Genomic DNA, 25,644 nt, shown 5'->3' on the forward strand with positions numbered 1-25,644 from the left:
TCGCCAATCGTGCCCACTTACTACTACTGATGCATCATTATTCGCCATTGGAGCCACCCTTTCCCAAATTCAGAATGACGAAGAAAAAGTCATTGCTTATTTCAGTAAATGTTTAAACAAATCTGAGAGAAATTATTGCGTCACTCGTAGGGAACTATTAGCTGTAGTTGTATCTGTCGAGCATTTCAGTCATTATCTTCTCGGAAGAAAATTCTTAATTAGAACAGACCACGCAGCTTTGAAATGGCTTCTTTCTTTTAAAAATCCACAAGACCAAGTGGCTCGTTGGATCGAAATTCTATTCACTTACGATTTTGAAATTACTCACAGACCAGGCCATCTTCATGGAAATGCTGATGGTTTGTCGAGACGTCCTTGCTCTTGTAAAAAATGTGAAAGACTCAATACAAGAAACGAGGAAGAAGAGAAACACGTTTTTCGAACAACTTGCATCACTACTGATGACGGCAATTGGTCCACTCTGCAGGCTCAAGATCCAATCCTCCGTATGTTGATCGATTCAAAAAAACGGAATCAACGTCCTGATTGGCATGAAATCTCTCACCTTGGCGCAGATGTCAAGCTTTACCTCCTATATTGGGATTCTCTCGAATTGATAGGTGATACTCTCTACCGTCGATGGGAATCCAACGACAAATCCAAAATTACCCTTCAAATTATTGTTCCTAATTCTTCGAGAAAAGAAATACTCAAGACAGCACACTCTTCTCCCCTCGGTGGCCATTTCAAAGTCAACAAAACGCTAGATAATATTCGGAAACGTTTCTATTGGGCTTCTTGTAAAATTGATGTTGAGAATTGGTGCCGCAGATGTTCTGTTTGTTTCAGTCGAGATGGCCCAGCACAACGAGCCAGAGGGGAATTACAGCTTTATAATGTCGGCTTTCCTTTTGAGAGAATAGCAGTTGACATTTTAGGTCCTTTACCAAGAACTATTAGTAACAATCGGTTCGTCCTTGTAGTCACTGACTATTTTTCTCGTTGGCCTGAAGCAATCCCGCTTCCAAATCATCGGGCAGCTACTATCGCTGAAGCTTTGGTAGTCCATGTTGTTTCACGTTTTGGAATACCTCTAGAAATCCACTCCGATCAAGGAAGAGATTTTGAATCCGGAATTTTCACCTCACTTATGAAGCTATTAGGCATTCATAAAACGCGTACCACCCCATTGCATCCACAATCCAATGGTATGGTTGAGCGTTTAAACAGAACTATCCTTAACTACCTCGCTAAATTTATCAATGACAATCAGAATTCATGGGACAAGTGGCTTCCATTATTCCTTCTCGCATATCGTTCCTCCAAGCATCAAACCACCCAATTCACTCCAGCAAAGTTAATATTCGGTAGAGAATTGCGACTTCCTCTAGATTTGCTTCATGGTAACCCATCATTCAATAACTCTAACAATCTCGGAAATTTACCTGATTACATAGATCAGTTGCAAGAGCAATTGGTGAACACCCATAATCAAGTCAGAGAAAATTGGAAAATCAAAAGCGACAAAATGAAATCTAAATTCGATTTAAAAGCTCACATGATATACTTTACACCTGGTCAGAGAGTTTGGCTCTTTGCCCCCAAGAGAGTCAAAGGTCGATGTCCAAAAATTCAAAAAAGTTGGGAGAAAACATATGTGATCCGATCCAAACTAAATGATGTTGTGTATCAAATTCAGAAATTCCCTAAAGGAAAATTCAAAATAGTACATGTCAACCGTCTGTGGCCAGTAGAACATGATGATCTAGAATGATTATTATCCTTCAGTGCCCCATCACTTATGTCTGTTGTAGCAGACGGGCCCCATCACTTATGTCTGTTGTAGCAGACGGGCCCCATCACAGATTCATAATCTTCTTCGACACGATCATTATACCAGGATAAGAATTTGATTTTCGTAAAGAAATTCTTCATTATTGCAGACTTGATGTTACAATTTTGAGACGAGCCTGTGTTGAATTTCGAAAACTGATTATGAATGCTGGAAATGTCTGTCCTTTTACAGAATGTGTAACGATTGCTTCTACATGCATGCGTATTTTTCAAACAAATTTCTTAAAAGACAAGCAGATAGGCATTATACCTCAGGGAGGATATCGGTTAGGGAAAACGCAGTCGAAAATCGCAATTGAATGGCTCTTGTGGCGCGAACATTGCGAGAATCATCGAATAATACATGCCGGACGAACTCGTGAACACAGAACAACTTCAGGCCTGCGTCTAGATGGTTTTTGGGAGGATACTGCGAATAATAATAAGAAATATGCATATCAGTTCCACGGGTGTTATTGGCACGGATGCCCACGGTGTTTCAAATTCAATAGAGATAAAGAGTTGAGTCACAAGGATACACTAGAGAGTCGATATGAGAGAACAGGGGCGATTACACGGGAATTGCGACACTCGGGTTATGAAGTCGTTGAAATGTGGGAATGCGATTTTATTCGTCAAAAAAAGACAGATCATGTGTTGGCGAATTTTGTAGAAAACGTTGATCAGCAAATGTTTATAGCGCTGGATCCGCGCGATGCATTTTTCGGGGGACGAACAGGAAATACCGTAACACATTATGACGTAAAAGATAATGAGAAAATTCGCTATGTTGATGTTTGTTCGTTATACCCATACGTTTTAAAGACAGGGATTTTCCCGATTGGCCATCCCACTGTCCATGTGGGGCGTGATTGCCAGCTTATATGTCCTAATAATAATATTTCGCGGATAGAAGGTCTCGTGAAATGTCGCGTTTTACCCCCTCGTCAATTATTTCACCCTGTTTTACCAGTAAAAGCCCATGGAAAGTTACTGTTCCCTCTCTGTCGATCATGCTGCGATGATCTTGTACAAGACAATTGCCCTCATGATGATCCCGCTGATCGCGAATTTTTGGGAACTTGGGTCGCTCCAGAACTTCGTAAAGCCGTAGAAATGGGGTATAAAATATTAGAAATCAGTGAGCTTTGGGAGTATAAGAGTACTACGCGTTATAATCCTGTGACGCGAACAGGTGGATTATTTGCCGAATACATTAACACTTTTTTGAAAATAAAACAAGAGGCTTCGGATTGGCCTGCTGAGTGTGTAGATGATGAATCAAAGAATAGATATATTGCTGAATATGAGACGCGAGAAGGTATAAAACTTGACAAAGATAAAATTCAAAAGAATGCCGGATTAAGAGCCGTAGCAAAACTTTGTTTAAACTGTCTCTGGGGTAAATTTGGGGAGAGGGAGAACTTGACAAAAAAAGCTATTATTCGAACACATGAGGAATTTGCAAATATAATGTTTAATCCTGAAATTGAAGTAACAGGACTTGTTCCTGTCGATAACGACACTCTCTTCATGTCCTGGAAACATTTAAACGAAGCCGCGGAAATGTCCACCAAGGCTAATGTTGTTATTGCGGCTTATACAACCGCTCACGCGCGCCTAAAGTTATATTCTTATCTAGAAAAACAACAAGAACGTGTTTTATATTATGATACAGATTCGGTAATTTACGTCAGCGATGGATCAAATGAATTACCGCTAGGGAATTTTCTAGGGGATTTGACCGACGAAGTAGAGGGCTACGGAGAAGGAAGTTTCATTACTTCTTTTGTCTCTGGGGGGCCTAAATTTTACACTTATCGCGTAAAAAAACCGGACGGCAGTATCGCGGAAGTTAGTAAAATAAAAGGGGTTAGACTGAATTATGAATCGCGTAAACAAATTCATTACGACTCGATTCGCGCGCTCGTTGTCGATAAAGCAGATCCCTACCAGATCGACTATCATGGTATTCGGCGGACCGTGTATCATGACGTCATCACGAAGCCTGAGAGTAAGATCGTACGTGCGACAGGCCCAAAACGGCGGCTTGATGGTTTTGCGACTCTGCCCTATGGTTTCAAAAAACCGCGATTTAACCGCTGCTAGTTGGCGCGCACTGTTTTTTTTTAAATTAAGTATTTTATGCATTTAGATTAATTGTTGTAGTTTTGTATAATATTGTTATGCACGAAAAACGTTTGTAGGCCTGCATTATTTAATAATTAATTAAACAATTTAATGAGTAGGGGATATTCCTCCACTCGCTTAATATTTTATTGTAGCCTCGAATAGTTATTATTAATGGATAGGGAATCGTTTGTTGATAATTAATATCCAAATTACATATTTTTAAGTTTATTTGTTCATTAGATATTAATTTTTTAAAAAATGGGCCCTACAGTGTTTACATTTGAGCAGAGCCTCCTGGTGTCAGGAGGCGGCCCTACGGTTTTACCGACACTGTGGAATTCTGGGAATGTACGTTTCTAGGGTTCTGGGAGGGGTTACCGACTGTCAGGGGGGCGCCACCGTCAACTTTGACGGGGCGGGTTTTCAGCCGTTCGTATTTCGAATTGAAATACGAAGTTTCAAAAACCCGCGGCCCGCGAAAATGAAAATGAGCTGTTAGAAAAATGTATGTTATACAAAGAAATAAATAAATAAATAAATAAAAACTAGAAAAGATTCTTTCTAAATTTTTCCCCACCCGATTCCTATTTAATAATAATTAAAAAATAAAAGAAGTAAATATTTAAAAAGAAGGACACAAATATTTATTTTTTGAAAAAAAATTTTTTTTTTATTAAATAACTTAAAACTAAATACAATTTTTTAAAAATAATAATCTTAAATCTAAAATATTTTTTAATATTTAAACTTAGAACTACGGGAAGGGATAATGCAAAAAGAAGAAATAATACAAAAATTTATTTTAAACATTTTTTTTATTAAACAAACTTAAAGCTGAAATACATTTTTTTTCTTCTAATAATAATCATCTTAAATCTAAAATAATTTCCTAACTCAATATTGTAACTTAAACTAAGGGTAGTAAATAAAGGTTATAAACAAAAAAAAAATACAGAGAAATATTTATTTTCGAAATTTTTTTTTATTAAATCAACTTAAAACTAAAATACAGGTTTTTTTTTTTTATTTATTTTTTTTTATATTATAATTTATTTGTTTTTTTTCTTATAAAATGTGAAAACTAAGGGAAATAAATTGAGGGGGGAATGAATAAAAGTAGAAACAAGAAAATATTTATTGTAAAAATTTTATTTTAAAAAACCTTAATCGATATTACATTTTTTAAAATTTTTTTTTTTAATTTATTATTAGGGGGGGGGGGGCAGTGGCCTCAGTCCCACTGTTCAAGGGACCAGTCCTCCTGGGTCAGGTCGGGCTGGGCGGGCTCGTCCCCGAAGAGGACCCTGCGCGCACAGGCATCCTCCACGTCGTACAGGGTGAGCACCTGCTCACCCTCGGCCTCCAACTCCCGCGCCTCGCGCCTCAGAGCGCGGATCCAGTGGGCTCTTGGGGTGTCCGGTCCGACACCTCCCTCCCAGCGAGCTCCACACTGAAATAGAAAAAAACACATTAATATTAATAGGAAAAAATATTTATAGGAAAATGAGGAAGGAAGGGGGTATTTTAGGAGAGGAATAGACCGATGGGAATGAGAGGAATAGGATAGAGGGGATAAAGGGAATAGAGAGAGAGAGAGAGGGAGAGAGAGAGAGAGAGAGAGAGAGAGAGAGAGAGAGAGAGAGAGAGAGAGAGAGAGAGGGAGAGAGAGAGAGAGAGAGAGAGAGAGAGACAGAGAGAGAGAGACAGAGAGACCAAACTCACCAGGTAAGCCTCATCCTCCGAATCCGCCAACCATTTGGCGGCCCTGTCATGGAGATCCTGGATGGCGAAAATATTTTCCCCATCCAGGGTTTCGCCCTCCGTATCCTCCCAGCGCAGCCACTCGTTGGCTGCCCTGAGGTATCCCCTCTCCCTCCGTATGGCCTGCATCTGTAAAATAAAAAAAAACACGATTAATTAAAAAATTAGATCAACAAAAACACGAAAAAATCAAAAAAAACTAAAACAAACAAAAAAGAATTTAAAAACTGAAAACTAAAACAAGCGAAAAAATCAAAAACTAATACAAAAACGAACGAAAAAAATACGCGGATTTGAAAGAAAAAAAAACGCGAAACTTATACCCCGCACCAAGAAGATATTCAAAAATATTAAAAAACACACGAGAAAACATAGAAAATGAAGCACGGACGCGAAAAACTGAAAATTAAAAACGCGAAACACATATCAAAAACCGCGAGAAAAACGACATAAACCAAAAACCGCGAAACCCAACGAAAAACATGCAAAAAATAAATATTCAAAAACTTACCTCGCGGGCCAAGTGCTCCTGGCACGTTCCTTGACAGGTGACTTTCACCATTTTTTTTTTTTTTTTTATTAAAAAAACACAAAAAAACACAAAAACGGAACGAGACTCTAGTCCTCGGGGATGGTGATGGTGAAAGAGGGCGAGTAGTGGAACCTCACGGTTTATATAACTTCTGCCCCACTATTCGCCCTCAACCCTCTAAACCGTAAGTTAGAGGGAGATGGGGGTAAGGATTTATGTAGGAAAGACGAGGAAAAAGTCAAAATTGTTCTCTAAACCCTCTAAACAACGAGATGGAAAGAGACAATAAACGAAAGACTGCAGGACGCCGACGAAGAAGAAGCGAGAGAGAAATTTCTCCTAGCTTCTACGAGAAAAAAAAGGGCTGGGGACAGGAGAGGGAATATTGGGTCTTGCCTAGCAATAAAAAAAAGTCAAGACTCACAGGTAATGCAATAAAATGTATGACTTTTATTTCAGCTATCCAAAAAAAATACAAAAATGTTTAATAAATTTTTAAGCCGAACGGTTACTGGGTGATAACGGGGTGAAATCAAGACTCTGGATGACCAATCCTTCATCATCATCATCCCCGCTTTGATCCAATTGCATCGCAATTTGATCAAGCTCTTTTTGGCGCTGCGTTGGAGCCCATCGCCCTTCGTAATCGTCCTCGCGATTCCTTTGTTCTAGATTCGCGCCCAACGCGACTAGAACGGCCTCGATTTCCTCGATAGTTTTTCGCGGTTCTGAAACAAAAAAAAACAATACAAGATTAGCTTAAGTCAATCTAATCTAAAAATTCGTATGATTGATTGATTAAGTACTTACTTGTAGGGGTTGAGGCCGCGAAATTCAATGATCCATGCTGAGCATCTTCACCCTCGCGTTCCAGGATTAAATTAATTACCGATGGAGTGCTGGGAATGATCTCGATCGATGAATCCAATTCCATCATGGGCTCAGGGATGATATCCTTCGATGTGTTGTCCTTGGATCGATTGTTTTCTGATTCGCGAGCTCTAAATTGTCTTTGTTTTTCCTTAGCTAGTTCGCGACGTTTTTCGCGAGCGATAAAGTCAGCCTTCTTTTTTTCCGCGAGTTTTGAACGTTTTTCGCGAGCCTGTATTTTTTTCAGATCCTTTTTCTTTTCAATATAGTTCACTTGATTGAATAAATCAAGATCTTGTTCTAGCATATTAATCCACAACTTTTTTTCCTCTGGGCTCACTTGCACGATTTCACTTGTTTTTTTATTATTGACTTTCAGGATTTTAGAGCCACTTTGAGTGCTACCGGCTGATTTATGGCCCAATCGTCTGGTTGAGTTTTTTTTCTTCATCTTTTCAACCGTTTGGAGGTCAAAGTCAATATTTATGACAGGGGCTGTCTTGGAAATTTCACGTCGTTGGAGTTTCACTTTTTTCACTATTTTTTCAATTGATCTTTTCTCATCACTGTTATATTGCACTACACGATCACTAATTATCTTAATTCCGTTTTGATTGGCCTTGTTTCCACCATATTTAGATTTTTTAGGTTTAAAAGTTCCAGGCTGATAACCTGATTGATAACTGGATTTTGGAGATGAGTTCATTTGACTTGATGTCATTTTGACGTAAAAAACGTAAATGCAGTAAAATGATCTCACTGGGGTCCTTGATGCATCCCTAGTTTAGAGGAGGAGGGGCTAAGTTTTCCACACTTTTTTGAAGATTTGCCCTTGGTGGGGGGTCCTTTGCATACCTGATGGGGGCGGATGCTCGAGTTTTCCTTTTTTTTCGCCCCCCCCCCCACTTGTTTTGCATTTGTTGGCTATTGAAAGGAAAGGTCAATGATTGGCCCATTTCCTTTCTTGTAGACCAATGTCTCCTCCCCCGCAGGGAGATAATATTCTTCCTCACACGCCCTAAAAAAGTAGTACCAATAGAGTTTTTCCCCCACTCCTGCTTTGCATAATCTTGTGTGTTCTATGCAGTCGAAAAAACCATTTGACTTCGACATTTTATATAATAATACATCACTATTATGCACAATTGCTTTAGTAACCACAGCCAAAGTTTTTGCATTTTTCGCATATTTCTTTTCATTTAATAAATTCGCGATTGCAATGCTTCTCAGTGATGGAGGATTATATCTCATTTGAAAATTCGATTCGATTTCTTTATTAGATTCTGCAGGTTCTTCATTCTAACATACTTTAAAAGTCGTACACATGTCTATGCCCTCATCTTGAGAGTGTAATTTATCCCTGCGATATCTGATATGGATTTTATTCCATATTTCACCGAGAAATTTATATTTGCATACACAAGAAGGATCAACAAGGAAATCTTCCACTTCGCATTCCAATCCTGACCCTATCGCGATTTTCCGCGCTTTTGTTGGACTGCACATGTCATCACTATCTAGGTAATCATCATCGGTATATTTATCAACACATACGCGTACTCTTTTCTGGCGAAATTGAGGCTTTTGTCGCCCCTCATACGATTCGCGACCCGCGAGATATTTTTTAAGGGACTCTAAATCGTAACTTTCAAAGTTTTTAGACATTTTTACTATTGCAATGCCTTTTAACGAATGACAACAAACGCGTCACTCGATTTAACAAAAAAAATCGGTATAGGAAGGTTCCATGGTAAGAGTGGGGGTACCGCGCAACATACAAAAACCGCGAAAGTGGGGCGCATGTGTGACGTCGCCGCCGCAGAACTCCCTGCGGTGGGGGATAATGTGTGACGGTTATAGGTCTGTCATGCCTATAGTGGGCGATTCTGCCCCCTCCACTCTCATACGTAGCGCTATAAAACGCGGGTGCTCGCGGTGGATTTGATTCAGTCGTCCTGATTTCATCCATTCATTTTTTCAACATGGAGAGCAACAAACAAAAGGGATTCAGTGATGCTGAACAGCATGTGGTCTTGTCTCAAGTTATATCTTTGAATAGATCAGAGACAAAACAAATTCGTGTCGGCTTAAAAGTTACGTGTTTCGGTCAATTCGTCCCGGTTGTGCAATTTATGGGCGTACGCCCGAAACGCGCCATATTGTCAATGACACGAGAAGAATGGACCCTTTTTTTCAACGATTTGAATGCTGTAACCGATTACTTTGACCCTCAGAAGTTCCACCCAAAGATCAACCACAATCTACCTGCAAAGGAATTTGGGGCCATAAACGTGAAATTCCACCGCAGTTTTGAAAATCCCTGCGTGACCTTTGTTCGCAATGATGATGCAAATCAGACTCCCATAATGATGATGGGACAGAGCATCATTACATTGAAAAACAAGGCTGCATGGATTAATCAGTGGCTGGATTTCTTGGAGACATTGCCTCTCAAGGAATATAAGGAATCGCTTGTACAATCAATTAAAGGAATTGCTATGAATTATATGGATTATAATAGAATGCCTGCCACGGAGGATCTTCATCATCGCATACGCGTAAATTTCGAGGAAATTTATCTCTTGGCTCGCGATGATCTTCGACGTACAATACCCCACGAAAATCTTGGTTATTTGTATCAATTATTTGGAGAATTATTCCATAATTGTTACAATTATTTGGATAAATTCGCGGGAGGGGCTTACAGAATGCCCTCATATTGAAAAACCATACACATATGATTTTATGTACCTCATTTGTAAAATGGAACCTACGATTTTATGAAATATAAAAAAAGATAAAATTTAAACCCTATGTTTAATTATTTATTACAAAAACCCTCAACATCTTTTCAGGTATAAAAAAGACGGAAGGCAAAAAACATTTTTGATCTTTAAATAAAAAAAAAACCTTTTAAAAGGAAACAAGATGCACTAAAAGAGAGAGAAAAACATAGTCAAAAAAAAAAGGAGACATCGTTGAGAATTTTTCCAACGGTCTTCCATAGAAAGGGAAAATTTATTGCCCTAAAAACCTGTAAAAAAAATCATCCATTTACTGCGCCATTCATGCCAGGGCATTGCGCAATCCTCCATCTAAAAAAAAAAAAAATAATGGGCCCAGTTTCCCTTAACACGTGAACGACATTCCATTGCATAACAATGGAATGCTTTCAGGCGTTTTGGGACCTGCCCGCATTCCTTCGTCACCCACCCACCACCCACTTCCTGTCGAACAATGAGGGGGCCCTAGAGCGGCGACGTCCTCCTCAAAGGACAATGGGGAAAACGTGTTCGGACACGTCTGGAAAAAGGGGGAAGGGGGGCGATTCCTGGAAGAAAATTCGCCAATCGTGCCCACTTACTACTCACAATGCATTGAAACGTGGACTTGGCCATCTGTTTCAAAAATTATTTTTGATTTTGATGAGATCATTTCTACTTCGTATGACTTGGAATATTTGACGTTAATCAATATATTTGTGTTTTAGTTTTTACCATACGTAGGATAACTTGAGGCAGCAGTCGATCACCACTGGAAGATCGGTTTACCGTGCGCTGTGAATATCTTATTGTTGGTAACCTGCCGATAACTCGGGCAGTCGGTACCTGTCGATAACTCGCGCAGTAAGTAACCAGCTACTGATTTATTCATGACCCTCTGCTATGGTAACTCTTTTCCTTGAATTTTCCCACTGTTTTACTTAAAATAATAATTCTACAATATAAATTAGTAGATAATATTTATTTTAGCATCATCGCCAATGGGAATTCTTTAATTATTTAATATTTAGTACTTTATATGATTTGTGACCTTGGCCGGGGAATTAAATGTATTAATTCCCGGTGAAGACACGATGTTGAGGGGATAAATGGGTAATTTACGAATTCAATAATCTTATTCAAGAATTTACTGGGGGAGTGACCTCAAATGATAATGGGGGGGAGGTGAATAATTACTGGGGTCGGATATGATAGAGAAATACCGTATTGTAACGTGGTGGATTTTTACTCATATAATAATGGACCAGTTAACCCGCCCTTTTCCTTTGATCGTCCAAAAACGGAACAAATGCTCTGAAGGGCGCCAGTTGTTCGTTGTCTCAACGGGAACAACAAACCGAAAAACGTACTCGAAGCGGATAACTCACGGCAACGAACTAAAATTCCAACTAAAACGTAAACTCAATAACTTAAAGCTAAAAGATCAAAGGAAAGGTGGTATTTGCTCACGCTGCTCAGGATGTAGGTTGTGGAGAGAGGGGTGGTTCGGGGTGTGCTGGTCACTGGGCTATTAATCCTATAAATTCAAAACTCAACACATATCCCACATTTCTTTACAGAATTATATTCTTTAACTTTCGATAATAATAACTCAAAATACAAATTTCTACAATATTCCAAATACTAATAATGACACAGATATAAACCCAATAATTTTTGTGAGAGAGAGAGAGAGGTCTTATAAATTACTCAAGATTCCATTTATTTTAAGGAACGTAATCGTATCGTCGCAGAGAGAAATTCAACTATGTTGATCCATCTAATCCATTACAATAAATTTTATCAAAACCAAATAAAATAGAAGAAAATATACGATCCCAATATCGGGCTAAATATTATCAATTTACCCGAAAACCTAACAGTCCATAATTTCGAACTCATTACTAATACTCGATACATTCAATAAATCCGAATTATAATATTCAAGGCGTCATAAACGCAATTAATAACAAAAATTCCTAACGTAACATAATCTATAAAACAAACGGACTCCGAGAGCATAACACATAGCAGCTAAAACGACGGACGCGGGATATACATTATACGGAGGCGCGACCTTGGCAAGAGAAAACACGCGGGAGATTCTCGCGGAGGCGCGTAACGTAAACAAACGTAAACTCGTACTCGAAACGACGAATCGTTAGACACTTTTTATTAGCGAAGTGTAATCGCAATGGCCTAAGGCACAATAATAGAAAAGAGAACAAATCCCTAGGTGATAAACGCAAACACAACTTTCCAGAAAAATAGCTGTAAAGGCAATAATCTACAAATAATCCACACGACTATCACGTATCCAATTTCAGATTTTGGATTATAAAATAAACTAAAAGGGCCAAAGGCACAAAAATGGAATAAATCCATAGGCGATAAACGCAGACACAATATTTCATATAAGTATCGGTAAAAGGCAAAACTTGCAAATTCTTCCAAATTAATTTGGAATATATGGATAATCCATCACGAAGCGTAATTTTGGAATATATAAAATAAACCAAAAGGCACAAATGTGCAAAAGAACTCGAGATTTCGAGAAGGCAGTAACGTAAAATCAAATATTTTGGCGACTAGCGCAAAGTATTTCCTCAATACGAGAACATTCTCCCAAATTCCACAACAGGTGTGACCTCCTCAAGGTCATGAGTATTGCGTCATCCTGGCATGGCTTCCAATTGCTAGGCAATTGTTAAGCAATATAAAAGACGTTAAACGTAAAAGATGTAACTGCATGGTTTTGGCGTTATTTAGGCTCTACCGCACAGAGCAATAATCTCAATGAATTAACCAGAACAATGACTATTACCCTGAGATGAGAATCAGGATAAATTGATTTACTCTCTAATAAGCATTATTCGCAATAAATCAAAAACTCACGGTTGCGACGTGTACGCGCTGGGAGACAATGATCGACTATATCTCGGACAACGGGTCGATTCGACTTCAATGGTCCTCGAATAATTGTCCTGATGATTTGGTGTTCTCCTGGCGATGGTTCGAGCACAACTAACTAACTAATTATCACTAAATTCACTAGTCATTCGATTGATGCTAATACAACACGTGGTGATGCCGGCGACGTCTGCGTAGCAACTGTTGCTACGCGACAGGTTGGCGCACGGCGACCGACGGGAGCGTAGCGCTCCAGGCGTTATGGCAACGCAGGGTTGGCTTGACAGGTCTCGGCGCGAAAGTTCAAATGTTCGCGTAGCTCAAATTCTATCTCCGCGGTCGTATTCTCGGGATCTCCGGGGTTAGGAGAAACGTCACTAAATAACTAAAACAAAATAATATTTTCGCGACTTATTTTTATTTTCTATCGCTCTAAATTTTAACGTAAACGTAACCTAAATCGACCTTTTGGCAATCCACGCCATGGTAATGGTCGTGATTACTCGCGTGGCCTTCCACCCTAAAACTAAACTCAAAACCCATCCTACCCCGTAAATCCACTTATCTGAGCGGCAGCATTTCATCTGCACCTACACGTTTCCGAGAAAACAATAGAGAGGTTTCAATTCGAATAAATTACGTGGCTCGGTGATATCTTGGCCTAAAAGCGTAATAATTCTCCTTGAACCAATAACCAAAATTGCCAAACCGCGAGACGCGTCAATTATCCGCAAAACCCGTAAACTCTAATTCTCAAAACGTAACGAAAAGTTTCTATAGCAACTAATTCTGTTATCCCGAAATGTAGTTAACTAACACGCAAAAATATATATTTTAGATCTCTTAAAAATAATTAAATTAATCCCTCATTCTAAATTCTTACTGATTTATTTTCCCTCTCTCTCTTTTACTGACGAAATCCAGGTTGGTATAGACCTTCAAGGGATTCCTTTGGAATTCCTTACAGTATATTCTAATAAATGGTTGGACGTTTAAATGTAACAATTCTCACAGTATAATTCCAGGCCTTTTCTTAACAATTAATCAAGGGTGGGGGGTAAGGCCAGCCAGCTTGCGACACACCGGTAAATAATAATAATCAGGACAAGAATATAAAGAAAAAGAACAAAAGAAAGAGGGAAAGCTGAATAATTGAAAAGAGGGGAGAAGTTAGGGGAACGATTGCAAGATCACTGAAAAATAGGGGGGTTATTATTGTTAAATAAGTAAATTTAACTCAATGCGAGGGAATGAGATTAAGGCGCCATCGGTAGAATAATACCGGGCGAACTGACAAAAATACAAGTTAGTGTGGACAGAGTACGAGTAGGGAAGACATCTAACCGTAGTCAAGCCACAAAGTGTAATGTAAAGTGGATTACGAAATATACTCTTTTTCCTTTAAATACGAAACCCATAACATCTCATAAATAATTTCGACCCTGATGCTGAATCCACTTCCTTTTCCAACAATTATTGCACTAACAATATTCTATTATTGCACTCAAGACATTATCCTATTTCGTAGATTTTCTAGTTCCTCGGTGTTGTACATCCCTGCCGTACTCAGATGCTCGGGTGTTCGGTATTCTCAGGTTGGGATTGTTTCCGGCTTCAGCATTTGAGGTTAGGGAGCCAAGGTAGCTTTAGGATTTAGATGATACCAATTATTGTCGATTTTATAACCGACTGGAAGGAGGGGATTACAAAAGAATGAGGAGCTATATTTCATGAGGATTTTTTAATTCTTTCTTAGGTAATACGTGTGATTATTGTAGAGGACTGGGGCTTTCTTGTAATATTCCATGCCCGCTCTATTGACTAGGGCATTCTGGACTGGAGTGCGTTTTACCAAGTGGACCAGTTCCCCGACTACAGTTGCGTGGTAACCTGGGCCCATCATGATAACCTTGTAGGCAAACTCATCAGGTGCAACTCTAGCAAGACTCAAGGTATTTTGGAGGACTTTTCTGTCAAACTCACATCAATGGCGTAATGTATTCCTATATAACCCTTCCATTTGTAGTCGTAGGTGTTTCTCTATATACACAAATTTCGAATTAATATAAGTGAATAAATCCAATTCATCAGTCGATATTTTAGTTTCGACCGCTATCTCCATTCCTTTCTGGTATTACAGGATGTCTAATTTCGGGACTTTTGTTTGTTTAACAGTGTAACCACAGGTGTATCCCTCCCGGATGAAACTTAGAGTGAAGGTCACGTCTGTAGTGGATACGGAGTGTTACTCGTCTGAAAGAATTTCGTAGCTACCCCTGTGAAAATGGCGGTGTATTGATCAAACTCACAGGTGTCTGTGAGGAAGGACTTCCAGGAGGTATAAAATCCATTGTCGTCACAAAATTCATTTTGGAATTCGCAACTGGTTGTTGTTAGTATAATTTTATTCGTATTTAGATCCACTGGTGCATCGTATTGTAGATAATTAACCCGGACGAGTGCTTCAACTTCGACGTTGGACCAAAACCCATCTTGAGCATTATCATCCACCCCCATGCACGTTCCATCAACTGTCAAGGTTTCTGAGAGTCTTACGCTGCGGTGATTGGTGACATTGGGTTAAAGGTTATCTACGCTAACTGCACTAACGCGACACGCGGAAGCGTATCGGCCAAGTATATCTTTCGAAACCTCGAACAAACAGGCCGAGTGCTCCCAAGTATCTATACACGACTACCCCTTCCACTACCTCCAATACTAATTTCCGTAACTGAGTGAAAATGCGGCGATTTGAAGCAAAAATACACTCAGTTACATTACCTAAACCGCCTCTGCTATATTCATTTATGTTAATTTTCTCCTGATTAAACGCCCAATTAGAAAGATCCGCAAATAGCAACGGATTTTTTTATATATTTTCCGTGCTGAGACCCCTATATATATGGATATATATATATATATATATATGCTATATATATATATATATAGCGGATATATATATATATGCTACTAGCGGTTGCTAGTAGCTGGTGTATATATATATCCCCTCTTGGGACTGATGGTGATGGGACACTCCTGTGCCTTGTCCCCTTCTGCTGGGCCGTCGTGCCCCGTCCGGCTAGATCTCGGTGAGCCCTTTTGGGTTCACTCTTCTAGGAGGGGTGTCTTGGTGACGGATTGGGAACAACACAAAATAACCTCACTCGCGGAATGTATTAAATGTATATATATATATATATTTGCTCTTAATTGTATACACTCCTTGCGCGAGTGGGTCGGTATCGCGTTATTAGATGTTTATGAGTTGGACTTGGAGCGCGGTTACGAGCAGTGGAAGACCCTGTCTGGTCTGCTGCTGGAAGGTATCTGTTCTCTCTGCGAGTCTCTCAATCTCCTCCAAGTCCAAATCGCTGATCTAAGCAGTTCCACGGCTCCCTGCACCAATATTGTCATGTGTCATCATTGACGCAAGACTCATACAGTCACACAGTATACTGGACGTGCCAAAAGCCCTGAAACTGCTTTATTCGATTCCTGCTGTGACGTCATTTGGGTGCTGACAATGGTCTAAACATCCGTTGGATTGTTCAGTCCCTTGTCCAAATGGCGTTGCAGGGAGTAAACCGATCCTCCAAATACTGGGGCAGCTGACCACAGCGTCTCCAAGACACCGTGGGACTGCTGACCAATGTCTGGGCATCGATTTTCAAAAACGACGCATTGGCTGAGGCCAATACGTCACATAGGCAACATGCAAAATTTCCAGTGAAATTTTCAAGAATTTCCGCTGAAATACCGTGTTGACTATACAAAAAAACGTCGAATGGTGCAATCCTATTGGCGAAGATTTCGATGGGAAAAATAATCGCTGAAATTCGAGGTAGCCTATACAAAATGTCAACAAATGGTGCAATTCTATTGGCTGAAATTTGGGTGGGAAAAATAATCATTAGAAAATGTCTTGGGTTTGCAGAAGAGGCCACAGCTCAAATACGATAGCTCGTATCTTACAGCGATACAACTATTGAATTCTCGTAATCAAATGGAATAAAGAGAAGAAAAATGCTCAAGATTCAATGCTAATCGGTAAATTATCAGTGTTGTAACGTGACATTTTCTATGGGGGTCGGAAAATGCCCATTACCTTCGCCCTACTTCCCCTTTATCTAATTCAACTCAAAAATTTAAATCAATGGGCGCCAGATACTTTTTAAGCCGGGAGTATCAAACCGGAAGTTGGGCTCAGCCCCAATCATTATATTCTAATATATGCAGAAACGGAAACGTAACTAAAACCTATATCTAAAAGAAAAAGAGAGGGAATTAGATTTCGGGGAAAGGTAACGGTCCTCGGGTCGCTCAGTGTGCTAGGTTATGGAGAGAGGGGTGGGTTTCAGGTGGAACCAGAGGTATTGGCCACAAAATAAGGGATCTAGGAGGAAAACAAAAAAAAAGTCACGAGAATAGTTAAATCACGTATATTCTTCCAATTTTTCCACCCTCTTAATGATCTACAAATAATAGGCAAAACTTCACTAACATTAATTCCCTTCAGCAATTCCTTTAATTTCTTTCCATTTTGGCCAGAGATAATGACCCTGGATAATCTTTAATAATTTCCTATTTACTATCTAAAATTCGGGATACTTTACTAAATACTTCGTCTAATTCCCTAATTATGCGTCAGTTAAAAATTCTCCTCCGAATAAGGTACAATTAATCAATAAATTTTAGAGATTTTGCAACGCATCTAACCTACGCGTGCGAGAGAGAGAGAGAGAGAGAGAGAGAGATAGAGAGCGAGAGAGACGGATGCGAAACCCACCACGCATGGGGGAGATTTTCAGAGGCCGGAAATCACACCTCTGGAAATTCGCGGAAGCGCCTAATCCGTAGAGGCGAAAATCGAAAACTCTAGCCCATCAAATCGCGATATTCCAGTGGAAGCTCCCAGCAAAATTTGAACAATTTCTAATCATTTCTAACCGTACAGGATTACCGTAATCCGGTCGGAAACGCGAACACTCTTCAATGGGCCTACCCAAGGCGTGATACCAAGGGGGAAATTGACCGGTGAACCGGCGATTTCACATATCTCGAAAACGGCTGAGTGGATTTCCCAAATCCAATAGCCTATTTTGAGAGAATACTTTCCCGAACAACCTCACAAAATGTGAGAACTTTTGAAACATTAGTGGCCGACCGGGGACTAGCATAAATTCCGGCGGAATTTCGATCGAGATATCGAACGGGTGGATGATGCAATCGCCACCCCGCTCTATCCTTTACACTACTACGCAATACCGCACACATTATTTCACCCTTTCGGTTATTCACTGAATACGGCTTGGAATTTTCCAAAAGAAACACTAATTAAAGTCTCTAAAAGGATTTTTGGGGCCAGGCAAAACCTGGAGAGCACTCGTACCCTATTGACGGGTAAATCGGTATAATTTGGGGAACTGATTATTAACCCTGATCGTAAACCACCCGAAAGTGGAGAAAGGGCGCTTTGGGCTTAACCCAAAGCAAATAAATAAAACAATTAACTCACCATTAAATCTAGGCGCCGACGCCTACCTTTTCCCTTCATTCTCGATTTAAACAATTTTTTCACAGATAACGGTAAGTCTCACTTCTTATACCTTTGATTCGCAGATCGCGACTGATCGATCACGTCGATGTGATCTGATGGGGACGGACCGGGAGGCTCCGCCCTATTTCCCGAGGTCCTCGCGAATTTTTCCGAGGGGCACCGCGTAGTGTCACCCTCTCTATTCTAATTCCAACCGTAGTCCTGATTCTCCCTTTTACCGACCGGGCTCTAGGGACGTGATTGCTCACTAGTGTTTCTGGGGTTTTGGCGCTTCCTGCGGGTTTGACTCTCCGGGATCCAGGGGGGTTAAACAAATATATTCAAAAACCGAAAACTAATGACGTAAATCCTAAACAGCCTGGCAATTCGTCGAAGACAGGGGCTGTACCTGCTTCGAGCGATCTTCCACCAAAGAAACTAAAACGTAAACCATTAATCCCCCTAAAATCCACTTTTTGGAGCGCCGGTATTTCAGCCGGGCTTATTCAAATGTCCGAACGATTAACTAACGGTGAACCCCACCAAAATTACCGGATGACTCGTATTTTGGCCCTTCTTCTTGATAATTTTAATGGGCCCACAAAACTCTTACATGGGTCGGTAAAAGGCGAACAATTTCTCAATTGACCACCCGAGGGTGGAGGGGAAAATCTAAAATCCCTATTTTCCGGGTTTAGCTACACCGGGGTGGAATAGTACGAAAATAAATAAATAATTCTCTCTCTCTTTTCCTTCTCACTCACGCTTTTATTTTACTCGTCGTTTCGGGATTTGGTGTTCTCCCTCCCGTCTTTGGGTTCTCAACAGACATCCCCAAATGTCTGCTACAGTGTAAATTTTAATTTTTAAAATTTTAACAAGTTCAGATGGCCAAATTTGCAGGTGCAATAGTTACCAGAACAATTGATCCACCAAAAACACCCTGAGAACGATAAATAATACTCTCAAAGTCCTAAAAAAAAAAATGAGCCTCAAATATCTCCGCAATCACCAAAGTGAATTAGTATTCGATCGTTGCTATCTCTAATTCTAAAATTTTCCCTAACATCCCACGCACATAATTCACCCCATCTCTTTATTCTCTCTAATTTCCAGAATTATAAATTTACAATGAACGAGGGATGTCTCGAGGGAATTATTCTTCTCCTATAAAATTTAAATAATCGTCTTTGGTGCGCCAGCGAAATGGAGATTAGCGATTTTTCTTGGTATCGCTATCGGTCGCTGCCCGACGTCTTTCCTGGTGCCCGCAGAGTATGCCCTTCCGGCGGGGCGGGGGGGCTGCTTACCGGGTCGCGATTGTGGGGCGTGTGTGTCACCAGTCGTTTGGTGACACTTGGTGAATGGTGGAGTTTTTTTTTGTGTTAGTGCTCTTAATATTTTTTGTGAGGATTATTCTAATTTGTGGAGGATGTCTCGTCGTGGGATACAGTGCAGGGCGTCCCGCTCTCCTCCTGGGGATGAGGTGATTCCCACCGGCGGTGTCTCCTTTGGTAAGTCATTCCATTTTAATTTTTGCTTGTCCTGAAGTCACTCATTGCGGAAGTAATTACAGAATTTAAATTCTTGGTTAATGAATTTAACCAAGAAATTTACATGTTTTAATCCGTGCGACAATTTTGATGAATTCTCTTTTTACCTCTAACGATTGTCCCGAGATAGTCTTTTATTAACAGATAATCTGCTTAATATTCTCTATAAATTTTCAAACTCTAGGTTAATGAAATTCGACCAAAAACATTGAGATTTTCAAATCTATATCTCAGTTACATTCTTTTCCATTATTTTCAATAAATATAATTTGTGAGAGAATATGAGAATTTTTACGATGAAATTGGCTCGCCCATTTATGGCACAATAATTTAAATATCTTGGGTTTTACATATACAAGCCTGGAGACACTTCCCTCGTAATTTAAATTCACGATTATTTTTTTTTTTTGAGTAATTAACCCGTGCTTCATTGAAACCCAATCATCTGGGAATTCTTATTCTGAGGTGACATTAATTTAAAATTTTTTTTTATCAACTTTTAGTCTTTTTTTATTGTTTACACAGAATTTAGATGTTATCTTAATTTTTATTGCGATTGATTAATGCAGCGGAAAGACGAAGGACATATCAACCTCTTCATGAATATTCATCTCCATTTAATTAATTTGTTAATCTAACAAATGTTCATTTCACAAGTTGCTACAGATCAATTACTAAAAATACCAGCTTCTTAAATTTTTATAACTCTTTGGCTCCCCTTTATTCTCATTCAATCGAATAATTAAATTGTTACGTTGAGAATACTTTAGAGAGCAATAATATCTTGCAGTCACTCAATGACGATTTTGATTTCGTCGGTTTATTGGTTTCAATTTATTTGCCTCTTTTGGAAAAATATCAGATCACTGATGAATACCCTCGGCTCACAATTAGATGTGAGATAACAATGAAAACGCTCGAGTTTCTCGAAGATATTCTATTAGGGGGACCGGAAAGTAATGTCGTTTTCTTACGCTAAATACAAACACATACATTTTTAACGAGTCTTTATTTTTAATCAATGATGTATTCCCCATCATTGTCAATAACCTTTTGCCATCTAGTGAGTAAATTTTCAATCCCTGATCGATAAAAATTAATTGGTTTTTCGGCAAAATATCTAGAGATGGCATTTTGGATATCCTCCAAATTTGCAAATGTTTTGCCACTTAAAAAGTGTTGCAGCGCTCGGAATAAGTGGAAATCCGATGGTGCAACATCGGGCGAATATGGTGGATGAGGCAGCACCTCCCACCCCAATTCATTAATTTTTTCTAGAGTTCGCCTTGCGCAGTGCGGTCTTGCATTGTCATGTTGGAGAATGACGCCTTTTCGGTTGACAATCGCTGGCCACTTTTCAATTAAAGATTGATTGACTCGCTGCAATTGTTCGCTGTAGAGGTCTGCAGTAACAGTTTGTCCAGGTTTCAGTAATTCAAAATGAACAATGCCGCGAATACTCCACCAAACACACAAAAGCGCTTTTTTGGGGTGTAAACCTGGCTTAGCAGTACTCCGAGGGATTTCATTTGGAGAGAGCCACTGCCTTTTGCGTTTTGGGTTATCATACAGGACCCATTTCTCATCTCCGGTTTAATTTCTCATGGACTTTTACACGTGACGGACAGACCAAATGCAATAATAATTTTTTTTAAACACAAGGACTCGACCTATCATTATGAACTCTCGTATACTTTCCGGCAGAAAGGCTAAGAGTAAGATAAGATTTTTCTCCCAACAAAAAAACGATTTGTTATTAAAATAAAAATCGTAATTTCTGTTCAATTTAGGGATTTTCGGTGGTGTCTACGACGCTTCGGGAGTTTTCGATATTCTTCTCGATTCGGTTAGATGATCATTGAACTATCTGACTATCATTTAGAGGAAAGAAATTTTTTTTTTGCAAACGCAAAGCGGTGAAAAACAGGAAAGAAAATTGTCCAATTTTCGTATAGAGACAGGTGTCCGACTTATCCGGTGCTTTGATGACGGTCGTATACAGTGAAATGGAACCCCGGCACAAAAATTTGGCCTGCCGGACTGACCTTTCCTGGAAAGGAACTGAACCCTTAGTACGTTAAGCTGGTTATGGCATATAATTTCATTTCGAATATGAAGATCTCTCAATCATTTATATTTTTATTACAAAATAGACATTGTTAATTTAATCAATTTACAGAAATTTCAACAAAATTTGAATCGTAAAAATAGCTTAATTCTAAGTATAATAAATTACATAATACTGACAATTCTCGAATGTCACTGACGCTCAAATAGTTCATTGTACGTTTATTACTCTAAGTTTAATGTGAAACATGATTTCATATGAAAATTCAACACTGAACTCAATTCGGAACGCTTTCAATGTGTTTTCTGAAGGGCTATTTTGTATCACTGACAATATCCACCGATGAATTATTCAAATAGTCTTCTAATGAAAACTTCAAAGTTTCTTTTGTGCAACCAGCTGTGAATTCCCGCAATTTTTTCACTACGAGCAAAACATCTTGTTTACTGTTTTCACTCTTCGTGAGCAAATCATTGTACTCGCTCACGAGAGCGACGCGTCTCTCAGCTACATCGTTTGTCACGAGAAGTGATCTCACAATTTTGGAAGCCTTCATATAATCTTCTCTTTGCGCCCACGTTGTTGGATCGACATCCCAACAATGAGAGTCTAGATTCAAAATTTTGAAAAATTCGATTGTGTTCTGTGTCACAAATCCATCTAAATCCGATTCTTGGATAAATTTTCGATCCTTCATTCTTGACTTTCTCTTTCTTCGATCATTCTTAAGCGCAGGACGACATTTTATAGCCTCACACATTTTCCTCTTGCAGTCTACATCTAAATTTTCATCAAAAAAAGCGAGAGCTATCAGTTCTTCCGATAAGTACCATAGATGATTCCCAAATTTTTCAAATACCGCATTGCAGACTTTCGATGATGGAATGCTCGGATCAGCTGTTAATCGCTTCAACAGCTCCAAGTCATTCTTGGGAGCTTCAACAGTATTTGAGGCTGTGAACCAACTCTTTTGGTACAGAGAAACCACAAAAATATAAACATTTCTCAAGCCTGATATCTCATGGGAGGTCATGTAGAATTGTTCTGTAAATACAAAAATTTTAAGCGAATAAATTGCTTTAGCCATCCACCTAGCATGATGAATAGGGCCCAGGGCTCGAAATCTATTGCCATTCTGAAGATTTCCTCCTAGGAACATGATCACCAACTCCAGAAACTCTCTGTAGTCCTTTCGGATATTGTTAATCTGTGAAGTGATGAATGAAAAAGAGGTTAGGTTTCTCATTGCCAATTGATTAACGAAAAAGGGAAGCATTTACTCATAATGAGCACTATTAGTAATTATTGATAACTGACCTTTAAGCATGAATAAGCAAAAGCAAGGGCCTCTTGTATATCATCCTTAACTGCTGCTTCTGCATCAGCATCTTGCACTCCGGGTGAAAATGATCCCTTCTCAATGTTCTTCCACTGCCCTTGAAATCTTTTAAAAATAGAAATATCTGGCCCTGAAGTTGGCCCCATGAAAGTTTCAAAGGCAGATTTCAGTAGCAGCTCAAGAACATGGTGACGGCAAACAAGATGTAGAAGATTCCTTCCTAATAATCTCTCCAGTTGGAAACAGGCGCCATTTGTACTGCCTGTGTTGCTAGCAGTAGTATCAAAAACCATGGCACATATATCGTCGACAGATTCCCATTCCTTCAGGCACTCGAAAATAGCATTGGCCTGTTCTTCACCGGTTCCTCGTTTAATCTGTGGAACTCCGAGTAACTGATCGCCTCCGCTGCCCGATATAAGAATGGAGAGCCGATCAATTTTTTCAAATATGTTCTCTATCGCTGGTACTAGCTTTGAATCCCAATGAACAGTGATGAAACTGGAACATCCGTTCTTGATATTATTTTTAATTGTACCACTCAAAGATTTCCGCTGTATCTGTCTTTTACGGCGGATCGTTTCTCGGCTTACATGGACGTCTTCTAGAGTGACTCCAACTGTGATCAGCGCAGCTGCTAACACACGCACTGCCATACGATCGCTGACTTTGGCACGATCCAAAATGGCAGTAAGGTCCGGAGTCATAATGTTGAGTTTTCTCAACTTGCTGGGCCGCAGACTGCACTGAAAATCGCTGTCGGTTGCATCATTGTCTTCGAACTGATTAAATAATTCAGCAAGAACTTCATCATCATCCCATTGATAATTACTGGAATTTGCAAGAATCCTGCGCGGCTTAACTGCAAAATAAGTCAAATGCTCTTTGAGTAAAAATTCACGATGGAAAATATATCGTCAGTAAAAAAATATTGGCATGTTTGATAAAAAAATATTGATATATTTTAGAATCTATTTTATTTTGTTTCCAATTCAAGGATTAGATGCTCAATTTAAGTATAATATTCTGGATTTGCGAGTCGAAAAAAATGGCGAAGTGTGGTTAAGGGGAGACTCCTGTGAGTTTTGAAAATGACGGGTATTGGTTTTATGGGGTAGAAGAAGAATCAACACTGTTTGATTTTGTCTAATTCAATTTATTATTATAGAATATTAATATTGATTTCACTCAAGAGGCACTTCATATGACAAATGTTCACTATGAACTCAACTAGCTAACTCACCCTCGTAAGGCCCGGAGTTCAGACTCAGAGGGCAATAGAGCTCCCTCTCCCTGCACCCATCCTGGTCACTAGACGTAAATGGGGAAAACTATACGGGATAATCCTCATGGGATTTCCCCTTAAATTATAGAAGGAGGGCTCCATAAACATATACCAAAGAATATTTTATAGGATGAATGGCTTTATAGCATGTTGAATTTTGCAGTGGAGAAAACTCCAAAATCCAACACACCCCCTCAAAATTCAATCCCCGTCATTCTAGACAATGATACTCAAGCATATACGTATAGTTCCAATTTCTATTCATTATTTTATAATTTAATCATATGAAAAAAATCATCTGTAGAAAATTGTAAACCTATGTGCCTCTTGAATGTTTCCTGGGGGGAAATACATATGGTTCAGCATTCACTGCATTGGATTGGGGAAACCCAGAAAAACCCAATCAAACCATTTAAATGACAATACATGTACATAAACATTTTATTTTAAATTCAATTTTTCTCTCAATTCTAGGAACTTCGGCCCCGGCAATGGCTTTGTGAAGATATCTGCCAGTTGTTCCCCTGTAGAAATATATTCCAATTTAATTAAATTATTATTTATCTGCTCCCTAGAAAAATGATATTTAATATCTATGTGCTTAGTTCTCTTATGATTTGTAGGGTTATTGGCTATACTGATACAACCGTGGTTATCTTCATAGATCACTATAGGATCATCTATTATCAACTGAATGCTTTCTACCAGTGATTTTAACCACAGGGCTTCTCTCACCCCCTCAAAAAGGGCCATATACTCAGCCTCAGTGGAAGATGCTGCAACTGACAATTGCCTCTTCGTATTCCAACATATAGTGCAATTTTCAAATAATTTGAATAGATAGCCTGTCGTACTTTTTCTTCCATTTTCATCACTACCCCAGTCTGCATCAACATAGCCAATCAACACATTCTTGAAATTATTTCTTTGATAAACTAATTTCAGATCTATTGTGCCCTTTAAATATCTAAGGACCCTTTTTAAGCATTTCCACAATTCATTATTATTTTTGTTAGTATATCTACTCAAGATATTTACAGATGCACTCAAATCAGGTCTTGT

The 25,644-nt window shown here is 39.2% G+C and overlaps 4 protein-coding genes across 5 annotated transcripts in view; 1 reads left to right on the forward strand and 3 right to left on the reverse strand.

Moving 5' to 3' along the window:
- Nucleotides 1-5,042: 5,042 nt before the first annotated feature.
- On the reverse strand, nt 5,043-18,412 carry LOC135164390 (uncharacterized). 2 transcript variants are annotated; one of them, XM_064124670.1, is made up of 3 exons: nt 18,317-18,412; nt 5,689-5,856; nt 5,043-5,416 (listed from the first exon to the last, which is right to left on the reverse strand). In XM_064124670.1, exons 1-3 carry the CDS (start codon nt 18,353-18,355, stop codon nt 5,198-5,200), a joined length of 426 nt encoding a protein of 141 aa, XP_063980740.1. In that variant the 5' UTR covers nt 18,356-18,412; the 3' UTR covers nt 5,043-5,197. The 2 variants fall into 2 exon arrangements, with proteins under 2 accessions (XP_063980740.1, XP_063980741.1); XM_064124671.1 differs by lacking the exon at nt 18,317-18,412 and adding an exon at nt 12,787-13,602 and having other exon boundaries at nt 5,046-5,416.
- Nucleotides 6,489-8,336, reverse strand: LOC135164389 (uncharacterized). The gene is made up of 2 exons (XM_064124669.1): nt 7,070-8,336; nt 6,489-6,987 (listed from the first exon to the last, which is right to left on the reverse strand). The coding sequence occupies exons 1-2, from the start codon at nt 7,848-7,850 to the stop codon at nt 6,755-6,757; spliced, it is 1,014 nt and encodes a 337-aa protein (XP_063980739.1). The 5' UTR covers nt 7,851-8,336; the 3' UTR covers nt 6,489-6,754.
- Nucleotides 18,413-19,712: 1,300 nt separating the features above from the next.
- Nucleotides 19,713-25,644, forward strand: part of LOC135164719 (uncharacterized) — a 51,635-nt gene continuing 45,703 nt past the window's right edge. Inside the window, exon 1 of the mRNA XM_064125338.1 lies at nt 19,713-19,851. Within this exon, the coding sequence (XP_063981408.1) occupies nt 19,770-19,851 (82 nt within the window). The 5' untranslated portion in view covers nt 19,713-19,769. The remainder of the gene's footprint in view (nt 19,852-25,644) is intronic.
- The window catches only part of LOC135164717 (uncharacterized), a 36,094-nt gene continuing 32,505 nt past the window's right edge, over nt 22,056-25,644 (reverse strand). Inside the window, exons 3-4 of the mRNA XM_064125337.1 lie at nt 23,276-24,159; nt 22,056-23,165 (exon numbers count right to left, since the gene is read on the reverse strand). Of these exons, the coding sequence (XP_063981407.1) occupies nt 22,272-23,165; nt 23,276-24,159 (1,778 nt within the window). The 3' untranslated portion in view covers nt 22,056-22,271. The remainder of the gene's footprint in view (nt 23,166-23,275; nt 24,160-25,644) is intronic.

The sequence above is a fragment of the Diachasmimorpha longicaudata genome, chromosome 7 (assembly GCF_034640455.1).
Source record: "Diachasmimorpha longicaudata isolate KC_UGA_2023 chromosome 7, iyDiaLong2, whole genome shotgun sequence".
NCBI lineage: Eukaryota > Metazoa > Arthropoda > Insecta > Hymenoptera > Braconidae > Diachasmimorpha > Diachasmimorpha longicaudata.